Source organism: Carlito syrichta, unplaced genomic scaffold (assembly GCF_000164805.1).
Source record: "Carlito syrichta isolate Samal-C Ts95f unplaced genomic scaffold, Tarsius_syrichta-2.0.1 Scaffold311198, whole genome shotgun sequence".
NCBI classification, from domain to species: Eukaryota; Metazoa; Chordata; class Mammalia; order Primates; family Tarsiidae; genus Carlito; species Carlito syrichta.
In genome coordinates, this window is record NW_007255294.1 from 923,314 (window position 1) to 938,868 (window position 15,555).

Genomic DNA, 15,555 nt, shown 5'->3' on the forward strand with positions numbered 1-15,555 from the left:
AAATGAATTCATTTAACTGCCTGTGCCTTAGATGAAGGATGAAGTACTTGGTTTAAAAAAAAATCTGGATTTACAGCAGGAGTTGGCAGCCTTTTTCTATAAAGTGCAAGATAGTAAATATTTTAGAGTTTATGCAAGCCATAGAGTCTCTGTTACAACTATGCAACTCTGTCGTACGCAGTATATAGTGGTCTAAAGCAGCCATAGGCAATATATAAATGAATGAGTATGACTATGTTACAATTAAACTTTGTTTTCAAAAACAAGCAGCTGGTGTGATTTGGCCTATAAGATGGTATTTTTCATTATATTTTATTTTTTGTACAGACAGGTACTCACTCTGTTACCCCAAGCTGGAGTGCAGTGTTGTAGTCATGGCTCACTGCAGTCTCAACCTTATTTCTGGGCTCAAGTGAACCTCCTGCCTCAGCCTCCTGAGTAGCTAGGACTACTACAACTGTGTACCACCACAACTGGCTGATTTAAAAACATTTTTGTTGAGGTGAAGTCTTGCTATGTTGTTCAGGCTGTTCTCAAACTCAGCCTCAAGTGGTCTTCCCACTTTGGCCTCCCAAAGTGCTGTGATTACAGGTGTGAGCCACCATGCCTGGCCATGAGCCAATATTTTGCTGACCCATGTGATATGTAATGATATTTCAATCCCTAGGGATTAGGTGGAACTAGTATCATACCATATTTGCTTTTACAGTGAAGTATTTTCGCATGTTTTTTTGTTTGCTTCTCATAATTTATAAGGTTTAGGTGAGGCATATATTATCATGTTGTACAGATGTTGTGCTTTCTATTTTACCAGGTTTCTGTTGTAATAGAGAAAGAAAAATATGGAGATATATTGGCTAAAATCCAATTCATCCTGATTTTGTTATTTTTTAAAAAGATTTGTTGATAGGAAATTGAATATTGATTTGTGAATTGCTTCTTTTACTTATTTCTCCCTTAGCTGTGTTCATCTTACAAAAAGATCAACATTAGTGTCCAGTACTTTTAAGTTAATTTATGGAATTGTTATTTATTTATATATCAGATACCCTAGACTAGTTATCATAGGCTAATTAATTATACTGCTAGCTTGCATTGTAAGTGTCATTTCTGATTATTTTCTAGGAGCTAGAGATGTTTTATCTTATGTGAGAAGTCGGCCCAGAGATGGAAAACTTTATTCTGTATGAGGAGATTGGAAGAGGAAGCAAGACTGTTGTCTATAAAGGGCGACGGAAGGGAACAATCAATTTTGTAGCTATTCTTTGTACTGATAAGTGTAAAAGGCCTGAAATAACCAACTGGGTAAGTCAGTGTGTTTCCATCTGTATGGGGACCGACAGAGCTATGATCAGGTTGAAAAGGTAGCATGTAAACAGAAGCCATTGAACCTACTATATCAAATGCTATACTTTCTGTCTGGAATGGGTAACCTGTCTGTTCAATGCCACCAGTCCTGAAAAGTGAATATTAAGCATAACCAAGTAATCACTAACTTAGGTTTTTGTTTGTTTGTTTTCTGTTTGATACAAGTCAGGGACATTACATTCTGTAGTTTTTTACTTATTCACTTTTACTTTTTAAAAGTTAATTTACCAGCTGGGCTCGGTGGCTCAGCCTGTAATCCAGCGCTTTGGGAGCCCGAGGTGAGTGGATTGCCTGAGCCCGCGGGTTCGAGACCCGCCTGGACAACTTGGTGAGACCTTGTCTCTACAATAAATCAAAAAATTAGCTGGGCGTGGTAGCGCGCTCCTGTATTTCCAGCTACTTGGAAGGCTGAGTGGAAGGATCGCCGGAGCCCAGCAGGTCGAGGCTGCAGTGGCCGGAAGTGGCCACTGCACTCCAGTCTGGGTGACAGAGTGAGACTCCAAGTCAAAAAAAAAAAAAAAAAAGTTTAACTTACCATGGGTTCGAGACCAAACTGGGCAACCTGGCGAGACCTCATTTTTATAATAAAGCAAGAAAAATTAACTGGCACTACCTGTAGTTCCAGCTACTTGGAAGGCTGAAGTGGGAGAATCACCTAGCCCAGCAGGTTGAGGCCGTGGTGGCCACGAGTGTGCCACTGCACTCCAACCTGGGTGACAGAGTGAGACTCTGACTCAAAAAAAAGTTAACTTTTAAAATTTAGTGTATTTAGGAAACAAGGGTGAAAGGTCAAAAACAAACTTAGTGTATGAATATGAATATGAGACATTCCAAGGAAAGACATTGTTAGAGAGTGTTTGGAGTTTGAACTAGCTGTGTCTTTTTATAGCCCAGAGTTCTTGGACCGTACCTAGCTTTAAAAAAAAATGTGGTAAAATACACATAACCTAACACTTACTACTTTAATGATTTTTAATTGTACAGTTCAGTGATAATAAGTACATTCATATTGCTATGCAATCAAAACCACCATCTGTCTCCAGAACTCTTTTCATATAGTAAAACAAACTCTGTACCCATTAAACTATAACTCATTTCTCTTCCCCCCTGCTTTGTCAACTATCATTCTACTTTTTTTTCTATGATTTTGGTTGTTTTAGGTACCTCACATAAGTAGCATCATTCAGCATTTATCTTTTCGTGACTGGTTTATTTTACCTAGTTTAATGTTCTCAAGGTTTATCCATGTTGTAGTATATGAGGTCTGACAATTAAATCCGCAAACTCATTCTACAAAAAGTGCTACATAGCTCATTGGTGAATATCACTATGGTCACCTTTGAAGTACTCTCCTTGGGAAGCTATGTATTGATGCCAGCACCTAGTCCATCTATCAAAGCAATTTTGGAACTCATTTTCTGGAATGGCCATCAGAGCTGTTGTTGTATTACCCTCAATGTCCTGAATGTCTTCAAAATATCTTCCTTTCAATATCTCCTTTATCTTTTGGGTAAAGAAAAAAAGTCATTGGGGGCCAGATCAGGTTAGTAGGGAGGGTGTTCCAATGCAGTTATTTGTTTACTGGCTAAAAACTCCCTCACATAGCCTTTCAAGTAGCTGGAACCACGGGCGTGCACTAAAAAAAAAAAAAAAAAAACAACTCCCTCACAGACAGTGCTGAGTGAGCTGGTGTATTGTTGTGATGTAAGAGCTCCTTCGGGACCATTTTTGTACACACCTTTCATGCCAAGATCTTCAGTTAAGATTTTCCTGGGCTGGGCTCAGTGGCTCATCCTGTAATCCCAGAACTTTGGTAGGCCAAGGTGAGTGGATTGCCTGAGCCTGTGAGTTCAAGACCAGCCTGGGCAACTTGGCGAGACCTTGTCTCTACAGTAAATAAAAAAAATTAGCCATGGTAGCACATGCCTGTAGTTCTGGCTGCTTGGAAGGCTGAGGCGGAAGGATCACCGGAGCCCAGCAGGTCGAGGCTGCGTTTGCCGGGAGCGGCCACTGCACTCCAGTCTGGGTGACAGAGTGAGACTCCAACTCAAAAAAAAAAAAAAGATTTTCCTGTTTATTTGGTCTGCTATGCTTCTCTCAATCAGCTGACAATTTTGACATACAATTTGATTAATTTTTGCAATGTTTTCATCAATTCTGCTTATTACTGACTGTCCTGACCTTTCTTCATTGGTGACTATCTCCCCTCAGAAAAACATTTAATCCATTTGTACACTACCGTTTTCTTCATGGCATAATGTTGGTTCATTGGTCTACTTCAAGCTCTGACATTCTTGCAATGGCATGCAAAAACATGCAGCAACAATAATTTGAATACCACTCAGCAAGACAGCACCACACGTCAGCACGAACACAGCTGTAAGACACTGATGTAACAAGATTATGAAACCTTACTGAGTTGTTTATACAGTGTTGCCAGCGTAAGCGCATGGTGGCAAGTTCACAAACTTAATTGTCAGACCTCGTATGTTGGAATTTTTTTTTTTTTTAAGTCAGAGTCTCACTCTGTCTTCCAGGCTGAAGTGTAGTGGCATGTTCACAGCTGCTGCAGTCTTGACCTGCTGAGTTCAGGTGATCCTTCCGCTTCAGCCTTCCAAGTAGCTGGAACTACAGGTGTGTACTACCATGCTCAGATAATTTTTGATTTTTTGTATAGATGAGGTATTGCCATGTTGCCCAGGCTGGTCTCGAACCCCTGGGCTCAGGCAGTCTTCTTGCTTTCACCTCCTAAAGTGCTGGGATTACAGGTTTGAGCCATCGCGCCTGGCAGAATGTCTTTTTTTTTTAAGGCTGAATCATATTCCCTTGTATGTATATACCACATTGTGTATATCTATTCATTACCAATGGACACCTAAGTTACTTCCATGTTTTAATTATCATGCATATGCTGCCATGAATATGTGATACAATATCTCTTTGAGATCCTACTTTCAATTCTTTTGGGTATATACTCAGAAGAAGAATTGCTGGATCCTATAATTATTCTGTTTTTAATTTTCTGAAGACCCATCATGCTGTTTCCACAGCAGTTGTACCCTCTTAACATTCCAACCCAGCAGTGCACAAGGGTTACAATTTCTCTACGTCCTTGTTAACACTTGGTATTTTCTTTTTTTGATAGTACCCATCCTAATGGATGTGAGGTGGTATCTTGTTTTGATTTGCATTTCCCTAATGATTAGTGATGCTGAGCATCTTCTCATTTGCTTATTGACAGTTTTTATATCTTCTTTGGAGAAATGTCTATTCTTTACTCATTTCCTTAAATCCGTTGCCCATTTTCTAATCTAGTTGTTTGTTTTCTTGTTGAACTTGATTAACTGTATGTATTCTGGATATTAACCTCTTATTCGATATATTGTTTGATAATATACTTCCCCATTTCATAGGTTGTCTTTTCACTTTGTTGCTGGTGCCCATTGCACCAAAGTTTTAAATTTTTATGGAGTCCTGCTTGTGTATATTTTCTTTTGCTGTCTATGTCTTTGGTGTCATATCCAAAAATCAATGCTAAATACTATGCCATGAAACTTTTGACCTACTTTCTTCTAAGCATTATATACTTTTAGCTCTTATGTTTAGGTATTTGATCCATTTTGATAATTTTTGCATGTGGTAAGTGTCTCAGTTCGTTTGATCTGTTATCACTAAATACCTTAGACTGGGTAATTATAAACAACGGAAATTTATTGCTCGCAATGGGGCCTGGGAAGTCCAAGATCAAGGTGCCAGCTTGAGGTGAGGGCTTGCTATCTGCTTCAAAGATGGTACTTCCATGTGTCCTCACATGGCAGAAGGGAAAACCAGGCTCTCTCAGTCCTCTTTTATAAGGGCATTAATGCCTTTTGTGAGGGCCTAGTTTTCATGCCCTAATCACCTCCTCAAAGTCCTGCCTCTATTTTTGAGTAGGAGTCTCACTCTGTCACCAGGCTGGAGGGCAGTGGCATGCTCCCGGCCACCACAGTCTTGACCTGCTGGGCTCAGGAAATCCTTCCGCCTCAGCCTTCCAAGTAGCTGGAACGACAGGTGCATGCCACCATGCCTGGCTAATTTTTAAAAAATTTTTATTGTAGAGATGGTGTCTCACCAAGTTGCCCAGGCTGGTCTTTTTTTTTGAGTTGGAGTCTCACTCTCTGTCACCCAGACTAGAGTGCAGTGGCTGCTCCCGGCCACCGCAGCCTTGACCTGCTGGGCTCCGGTGATCCTTAAGCCTCAGCCTTCCAAGTTGCCAGAATTACAGGCATGCGCTACCACACCCAGCTGATTTTTTGGTTTATTGTAGAGATGAGGTCTCACTGCCCAGGCGGGTCTCGAACCTGTGGGCTTAAGCAATCCACTCACTTCAGCCTCCCAAGGGTGCGGGATTACAGGCTGAACCACCGAGCCTGGCCAGGCTGGTCTTGAACAACCCATGGGCTCAGGCAGTCCTCTCACTTCAGCTTCCCAAAGTGCTGGGATTATAGGCATGAGCCACTGCACTCGACCTGGTCCTGCCTTTTAATACTACCACAGTGGGGATTAGATGTGAATGTGAATTTTGAAAGGACACAAACATCCAGACCGTAACAGTAAGAGTCCAACTTCACACTTTTACATGTGGCTATCTGGTTTTTTCAGTACCATTTGTTGAATGGACTGTCCTTTGGCCCCTTTGAATGGGTTTGGCACCATCGTTTTATTTTTTTTATTTTGAAATAGATACAAGATAGTGCTATGTTGCTGAGATTATTCTCGAACTCCTGGGCTCAAGCAGTCCTTTTGCCTCAGCCTCCCAAAATACTGGGATTACAGGTATAAATCACCATGCCTTGTCTGGCACCCCTGTTAAAATCATTTAACCATATGTGTGAGGGTTTATTTCTGGGCTAATGATTCTATTTTGTTGGTCCATATGTCTGTCTTTCTGTCAGTACTACACTGTTTTTATTACTGTAGATTTATAGTAAGCTTTAAATTAGGAAGTATGAGTTTTCCAAATTTGTTCTTCTTTTTCAAGACTGTTTGGCTATTTGGTAATATCTGAGATTTTGTATAGATTTTTCTAATCCTACAAAAAATGTTGTTGGCATTTTGATAGGAATTACATTGAATGTATAGATTGCTTTGTTGACATTTTAACAATATTAAGTCTTCTAATTCATGAACATGTGGTATTTTTCCATTTGTTTCTGTCTTTACAAGTTTCTTTTAGTAGAATTTTGTGGTTTTTGTTGTATAAATCTTTCACCTCTTTGGCAAATTTCCATGTATTTTATTATTTTTGATGCTATGATAAATGGAATTGTTTTCTCTTTCCCTTTCAGATTGTACATGTTTTAGTTTATAGAAATCCAACTGATTTTTGAGTGTTGTCTTTGGACCTGCTACTTTGGTAAATTTGCTTTAGTTTTGACAGTTTTTTTGTTTTTCTTTGGAAACTTTTAAGGTTTTCTGCATATAAAATTGCTGATATCATCTGCAGACAGATAATTTTACTTCTTCCTTTCCAATCTACTTACTTCCTTTCTTCTTCTTGCTTAATTGTTCTGGCTATGACTTCCAGTATTATGCTGACTAGAAGTGGTGAAAGCAGGCATTCTTGTCTAGTTTCTTATCATAGACGAAAAGCTTCATTCTTTCACTATTGAGTGTGATGTTTACTTTGGGTTTTTTATATATGGCTTTTATTATGTTGAATTAGTTTTCTTCTATTCCTAGTTTGTGCAATGTTTCTTTTTTCTTCATGAAAGGGTTAAATCTTGTTAAGTGATTTTTTTTTTCCTGCATCAATTGAGATGATCATGTGGTTGTTTTTTTCCTTCCTTTCATTTTGCTAATGTGGTGTGCTACATTGATTGATTTTCATATGTTGAGCCATTCTTGTGTTCTAGCAATAAATCCCACCTGGTCTTGGCCATTGTATATAATCTTTTCAATATGCTGTTGAATTCAATTTGCTAGTATTTTGTTGATGATATATATATCTACCTTTCATTAAGATAATACAGTAAGACATTTAGCATAGTTCCTGACACTCACTAAGCACTATTTTTCATGATGTCTCTTATGTTGTAGTCACTAATAGAACAAGAAATACATAGAGAATAGAAAAGCAGAGGGAAATATTCAGAACTGAAAGAGGGTTTAGAGGAGGGAATATGAGGTCATATGTGGGAAAGAAGGATGAGGAGAGGCAGAGGGTATGTGAGAGTATTAATGGATGTAGAAAGGCCAGTGTGTCCTGTCTGCCTTGTTCCTGATTCATAGAGCCTAGGGAAGCCTCTACTTTCTCCAAGATGTATCTGCTCATTTCAACAAAAGTGTGTTGAGTATCAGCTATGGCAGAGGGCATAATGATCTGTCACAAGAAGAGCCTGTCCTTGTGAACTTGTGATCTGGTAAGAGAGGTGAGAGAGGGGATCCAGGCATGTACAAGCTCTTCATTCAAAGGTCCCTACCTTCTAGGTCTTTCAGCTCTCTGAAAGTCTCATGTCCCAGATCTAGCAAAATGATTTTTATACTTTTTTTTCCTTCACAGAAGTTCATCATTGGCTACTGTTTATTGAGTATATCTAGTATGTTCCAGCCACTATGCTGTGGGCATTCACTTCTAACTGTTGCCTGTGATATCAGTATTATCCTTATTTACAGTTTGGGTCAGATCTGTCTGACCATAGTACCCATGCCTCTTTGCCAGCTGAGGAGGCCAGCAGAGCAAGCCAAGAAAAAGTTACACATAAGGAGGACTTTGTTTCCCATCATGCTCCCCATTGGCTGCTGTCAGCTGTTACCTTGACAGTTATCCTCAGTACTTTCCCTTGCTTTGGACCTTTTTATAAGCACACTTTTTTTTTTTTTTGAGATTTGCTTGATTTATTCAGATTTTTTAATACACAGTGACACAATGGTGATCCCAAAGTGTGCAAAATTAAATCCTCTGACTGCAGCCTGTGGCTGAGGAGAAGGCAGGAATGGTACATGGGAGGGGTGGGGGGGACAAGGTGAGTCAGAATGACCGGCAGGCAGTCATTACCAGGACAGACTCCCAGGTGGTCATTACCAGGACAGACTCCTCCCCAGTGCAAGGGAGAGGGGAGCGGCCTGAGAAGCAGGGCCCAAGGGCAGCCCAGGGCGGGGGAAGGGGGCAGAGACCTCCCCCTGGTGGAGGTCAGAAGTCCAGAAGTGTCACATGGCTAAGGAGGCAGCAGCCCAGGCAGGGTCAAGAGAGCACCATGTCCTGCAGGGTGGGGGACAGGGAGAGAGGTGCCCTACAGGAGAAGCCAGGAGGGGCTGCCTGCCCCAGGAGCGGGAGCCTGGCCCGAGAAGGATACAGCCAGAAAGACCTGAGGCAGGCGCAGGGCCTGAGAGCACAGGCTGGCTGGGCTTGGGGGATTGAGAAAGGGAGAACCCAGGGCCTCCCAGGACAGCTCGGCCCAGGGAGCAGTCCAGACTCTGCAGGGAATGCCCAGGCAGGGACCATAGACCCCTTAGGGACTCCCCATCTTACTTCCTGGAGGAGCTGGGGAGGCTGTAGTGCAAATCTGCGGGCTGCTTAGTTATGGAGGGAGGCTGTGCCCGCGGGGTTCCTGGGGTGCACTGCCTCCACCACCACAGCTGTCACTGCTGTCCTCAGTACAGCCACTTCTTATAAGAGTACAGGCCATGGATGCCACCCTTGTTCTGGGCTGACATGATTAGCTTCTTGAACTTGAGCTCTCCTGAGTACATCATGGACGGCAGAACAGAGAAACTTCGGGCCCTAGATCCTGGCAGCCATGCTGGATGCCCACTGTAAGAAAGGGCACAAACTTCTGAATGGAGCCTGTGTCCTGAATGAAGCCCGAGGCGCCCTGATTTACCTGTCTTTTGTTCTTTCCTTTTGGGACAGTGCTAGGTTATGTATTTAGCTAATATAAACTCGTTTTTGTTAAAGTATCATCCCCTTCTTTAATCACACTTTGATGGCATTTTGGAGTCCAGCCATTCTTCTCTGCTACCCTTATGGCTTAATTCAGGGAGGAGAATAAGAGGGAATTTTCGAAGACTATGGCAGGGCCACTGAGGGAGAGATTTTGAGACATGAATCTTTGTAATACTTTTTAGACTTGTCAGAATCTAGAACAAATGCCACCCTTTTAAATAAAACTTAACCTTGATTAAATCACTTGGCTCTTTAACCTGGACAGGGAAACCTGATCACATCAGAGAAACTATCTTATGATGAGAATGCAACTTGTGACACATACCATACATGCTGGATGTGAGAGTGGATGTCAGAATTCCAGGGAAAATATCACTGTTAGTAAACTGATGCCTTTCCACATATAACAAATACTGTTGAGAAATGTACCAGATACCAGCTGGGCATGGTGGCTCACATCTATAATCCCAGCACTCTGGGAGGGGGAGATGAAAGAATTGCCCGAGCCTAGTGATTCCAGACTAGCCCGGGCAACTTGGCGATTCCTCGTCTCTTCAATAAACAAATAAATAAAAAATTATCTGGGCATGGTGGCATGTACCTATAGTTTCAGCTATTTGAGAGGCTGAGGCAGAAGGATAACCTGAGCCCAGCAGGTTGACGCAATGGTGCCACTGCACTCCAGCCTGAACGATAGAGTGAGATTCTCACTCAAAAAGAAAGAAATGTACTGGGTGCACAGTGATGGTGTGAAGGGATTATGGAGGCCAAGTAAAGAGAGTGGTACAGGGAGAAGAGAGAAATCATTTGTGTGAAATGCATCTGATTATATGATGACTGAGGATTTGGCAACAGAGAGACCATTGATGACCTGGAAGAGAGAGGTTTCTGTGAAGTGGTAGGAATGAAAGCTGGAATTGGAATCTGTTTAAGGAGGAGTGCGAGGGGAAGGTGGAGTCCATTTTTATGGACTTTTGCTGTATCAAGGAGCAGAGAAATGGGGTGATAACTGAATGGAGGTATGAGGTTAATTAAGATGGAAAGAATTATCAGGAGTTACGTCTGACTCCCAAGAAGAGACCTGAATTTTCATGACTTAAAGCAGGTGGTTTATTTTCTCTTATGTAAAGGAAGTCTAGCACTTGAAAGTTTGTTCCACCATGTCATCAATTCCCTGCCATTCTTTTCTGCTACCCTTATTGCTTGGCTTGTGAACTTGGGGCCATTTCATAGTTGCTGGTTGACCACTGCAGCTTTAGCCTTTGTGTCAGTTTTCCAGGGAGGAAGGAGAAGGAGAAGGGTGTCACAGGGTTACCTGGTGTCCTTGAATAAAAGTCCTTTAGAAGTTTTCTAGGAAAACTCAGGTAGTGACCCCATTATCATCTTGTTGGTGTCCCCTGTCCATTCAGGAGGCGAGGAAGTGTTTTCTGGCTAGACAAGGCTGCTTCTGATAATACAAGGAATCTGTTATTAAGGACATAGGTGAAGTGGATATTAGGTAAGCAACTGGCAGCCACTCCATGGAGATACTAATTGCAGCATGTGTGCATGCTGATAAGCGTTATCTTGTTAGCAAGGGAAAAATACTCAGCATAGGATGGAGAGGAGACAGTTGCAGAAGTGGAGTTTGAGGGAAGATGGGATAATGTATATATGGGGAAGCTTTGGCTTTTGAAAGGAGCATGGACAGTTGAGGAAAGGCAAGTATACGGGACAAGATACAAGTTGGTGGTAGACTCTGTACCAGGGGCATGAGAAAGTTCTCTTCTAATTGGTTCTATTTTCTCTGAAATAAGCCAAGTTGTCTGTTAGAAGGTGAGAGTAGGAGATGGAAGACTGTTAGAGGTTAGAGGAAAGAGAAGGTATACATAGTCACTTGAAGAGCAGATTGTCTTGGGTTATTTGAGATTTGTGATCATAAGTTTAAAGTAGATCAGTCAGCATGGTTTGTGTCTGCTTCTGGTACTTGGGTGTGTGCAAAGTATGTGGAGAGTTGAATTTCACCAGAATCGGAATGCTAGTGTGAGTGAGCTGAAAATTGAGTGCATGTGGTCACAGATAGGATGTGTGAAAGAAAGCTTGGAGGTAGTGAGGTATTTAGTAGAAGTAAGTTTATTCTTAAAAATAATTATAATATATTTTATAAATTTTATTTTATATAAATATGTAAATTATAAAATAATTTGTCACATCCAAATTCTACATACACTTAACATAGGTTAATAAGCCCATATGTATATTATATATATTTTATAATTTATATATTTTATACAATTATTTGTATTTTAATAAATTATTATAAAAATCCAACAAGTATAATGGGAGCTACAAATATAATTTAAAATTTGCCAGAGTCCAGCTCCAGGAGAGAGTCAGGGCTTGAGACGGGGGAATCGGGAAGTGGTGAAAAAGAAAAGACGAACACGACAGGAATCCTCTTCCTGGGGAGAGCTCAAGACTCTGCCAATTTTTATTCAATTCTTACAAGCTTATATAGTTTTTTTATTGACCCCTCTACCCACAAAATGTATCCCATGTTACACATTAAATGCTTACATCATGTTTTTTCTTTTGTTTATGGGGAAGTTGACTTTTACAAGTTTCATTTTGTTCCTGCCTGCTACCTGGTGGTGTAACAAAATACCAGCTGCCAAGAATTTATCAGCCATATCCTGTGACCTCTAGGCCACCTGAATCTCTTCCCTTCGCTATTCTATTTCTTTTCCTTTACTAATCTATTTTCTTAATTCTACCCTTATATATACTTTTAGCAGCAATATATTGACTCGTTTTTTTCTTTTATATAACCACCCTTATCTTACCCACTACGAATTCTTAATACTCTATTTTTAAAAAAATTTAACTTTCTTAATTCTAATTGCCTTATCTATATTACTTGCTATTTTCTTATCACCTATTTTACATTTTATATTTCTAAACAGAACTTAAGTCTAAATCTACACTTATATATGAAATTAATCTTCTAATCCTAGATGTATTTAATTTTACACCTACATTAAGTGTGTATAATTTTAAGTTTACCTTAAAACTTAATTATTTTCTATTCCTTCTATTACTTATATTTAACTAATACCTACATCTATAATAAACATTTATTTTTTAATTATAACTGTTATTTATTTAATTCTAATCCTTACTTTAATTTTAACCCTCTTTCTAATTAAACTATAATATTTCTTAAATCAAAAGGCATGTCTGTGACTTGTTTTTCCCGAAAGCACCTGTTTTTTGGAGATACTCTTGTCTCAGTTTCTCACTTCCTCATCAATCACAACTGTCAATGTTGTTACTTATAAAGGGTATGAGGAAGTACTTGTTTTTCCTTTTTTAGCTAAAAGTTGCAAAATTTCATGGGAAAAGGGGTATTAAAAACATTCCCTTGTCCCTTCAGGGGGGAAATTTTTGCTGTTGAGCCCTTTTTTACATTTCCATACATAGGTTTACTGCTAATTCCACATCCTTGCACATTCTAGCTAATTGTTTTGTTTATCAAGGGAAGTGTTTTTCAAGCCTGAGCACGCATTCCTTTAAGGCCAAAAGGAGCCCTTCAATAGGACCCATGGGGCTCTGCCTCCATCATGGCCGCTTCCCACTGGGGCTCTGCTCCCCGTCAGCGTTTTTCCCCTTTTCGGGTAACCTCCATTTTGCCTCTTTAGGGGTTGCAGCTTCTGGCAAAAATTTCTTTTTAAAAAATTTTTTTAAAATTTTAAAATTGTGGGGTACAGTTAAGGGTTAGGTATACAAATATTCATTGTGCAGGTACCCTTGTTGATGAGGTGTGCTCTCCTTTCCCCAGATAGATATTGACTACTGTTAATCCCACCTCTCTTCCCCTCCCTGCCTCCCTCATAGTTTCCCGCCACTGTCAATCCTTTTCTTATAGTATTACGGTAATTGTTCAAGGTTCACTTATGAGTGAGAACATGTGATACTCAGATCTTTGTTTCTGTGAGAGATCACTCAGTATTATAAACTCTAATTCCATCCAGGTTGCTGCAAAATTCATGATTTTGTTCTTTTTTTATGGCTGTGTAATATTCCATTGTATATATGTACCACAATTTTTTAATCCAGTCCTCTTTTGATGGGCAACATGGTTGGCTCCATGATCTTGCTATTGTGAATAATGCTGCGATAAACATACATGTGCAGGTATCTTTTTTATAGAGTGATTTGAGTTCTTCAGGGTATATTCCCAGTGTAGAGGTGTTCCCTTTTCGCCACATCCTCTCTAGCATTTGTTATTTTTTGAGTTATTGATAATGGCCATTCTGACTGGAGTTAGGTGGTATTTCAGTGTAGTTTTAATTTGTATCTCCTTGATGACTAGTGAGGTTGAACATTTCCTCATGTATCTGTTGGCTTCTCGTATGTCTTTTGAGAAGTGTCTGTTCATCTCTTTTGCCCACTTTGTAATGGGGTTGTTTTTTTCTTTTCAGCACGTTTGAGTTCCTTGTAGATCTTTGATGTTAGGCCTTTGTCAGACATGGAGTTGGCAAATACTTTTTCCCAGTCTGTGGGCTGTCTCCTTGCTCTCTTGATGGTTTCTTGTCAGTCTTATCTCTTATGGCCTGTGCATTTCAGGTTTTGCTCTTATGAGGTCCCACTTGTCTGTCTTATCTCTTATGGCCTGTGCATTTCAGGTTTTGCTCAGGAATTGGATGCCAGTTCCAACTTCCATAAAGGTGTGTCCTGCATTTTCTAAAGTTCTTATGGTTTGAGGTTTTACATTTAGGTCTCTGGTCCATTTAGAGTTAATTTTTTTGTATAGGGGTAGATAGGGGTCCTGTTTGAAGGAAAAATAAATGGGTGAACTTTACTTGGGTAATATATTTTTAAAACCCAATATAAACAATGTATGATCACTTCAACATGTAGTTATTGTAAAAACTATTAATAGATATTTTTCATTCTTTTGGAATGCTTTTCAAGTGCTCAGTAGTTCTGTCTGGCATGTGGCTTCCATGTTGAACAGAGCAAGTCTGCGGAGTGACCTGGATGGTTGGTTCAGGTAAAGGTGAAGGACAAGACTGAGAAGCAGTTTGGCCCTGGCTCAGCATCTGGAAGAGTAGGCATGGGGCACAGGTTGAATAATGGGGAGTGCTGGGAGGAGGTGCTAGGCCCTCCTGAATTTTTCATCAGAACCTCCCCCTCTTATGCCTGAATCAGTGAGTATCCTTCAGAGTGTGCACCAGGTGGTCCTCCTCATTCTCTGTTGGCCTCATAGTTTTGCAACTTCTTACAAGGTGCTCCTTAAATTCTGTCCTGGTCATTTTGATATTTGGTTTTCTCCTCATCTGTCTTTTAAGTTATGTGGATCGATTTTCCTCTAATCATGTTATGATACAAGCCCACCTAGTTGTTTCCAGAGTGTTCCATTTTTAAAATAGGAAGCTCTATGTACATGGGCTCATTAACCTGTGTTAAGTGTAAGAGGAATTTGGATACAACTAAACTTTTTTTTTTTTTTAGAACAGGATCCAAAACACTGGTAGTTGTAAGCAATTCTGGTTCTTGATGGTTTGCTACTAATGCATGCATTTTTGTGGTTTTATTTTTCCATATTCAGTGGAATTTTAAAGGGAGAATGCAAAATCCTCCAAGAAAAAAAAAAATAGAAAAGCCATAATAATTTTTTTTGAGTCAGAATCATAATAATTTTTTTTTTTTGAGTCAGAATCTCACTCCGTTGCCCAGGCTGTAGTGCAGTGGCACACTCACAGCCACCCCAGCCTCAACCTGCTGGGCTCTGGCTTCTGTCCGCCTCAGCATTCCAAGTAGCCGGAATTACAGGTACGTGCTACCATGCCTGGCTAATTTTTGATTTTTTGTAGCCCAGGCTAATATTGAACCCCAGGGCTTAGGCAATTTTCTCGCCTTGGTCTCCCAAGGTGCTGGGATTAAAGGCTTGATCCACCACACTTGGAAGAATATTTTTAAGAAGAAGATTGTAGAATCCTTCTGAGAGTTTTTTAAAAATACAATTTTATTGTAGAAACTTGGACAATATGGAAAAATAAATAGAAGAAAGAAAGGACTATTGTCTTATCATCTTAAGATAATTACCATTCATGTTTTGGTTTCTTCCCTTCTAGTTTTGCTTTTCCCTGAGTTTATGTGTTAATCATGGTATAATTTTTTTCTTGCCTTTTTCATTATGATACTGTCATTTGATACATTATGCATTATGATACTGTTATTTTCTGTGTTGTAAAATTATATAAATATTTTAGTGTTGACTT

The 15,555-nt window shown here is 40.0% G+C and overlaps 1 protein-coding gene across 1 annotated transcript in view; it reads left to right on the forward strand.

The window, feature by feature from the left end:
- Window positions 1–1,107: 1,107 nt before the first annotated feature.
- The window catches only part of ULK4 (unc-51 like kinase 4), a 244,877-nt gene continuing 230,429 nt past the window's right edge, over window positions 1,108–15,555 (forward strand). Inside the window, exon 1 of the mRNA XM_008068561.2 lies at window positions 1,108–1,305. Within this exon, the coding sequence (XP_008066752.2) occupies window positions 1,168–1,305 (138 nt within the window). The 5' untranslated portion in view covers window positions 1,108–1,167. The remainder of the gene's footprint in view (window positions 1,306–15,555) is intronic.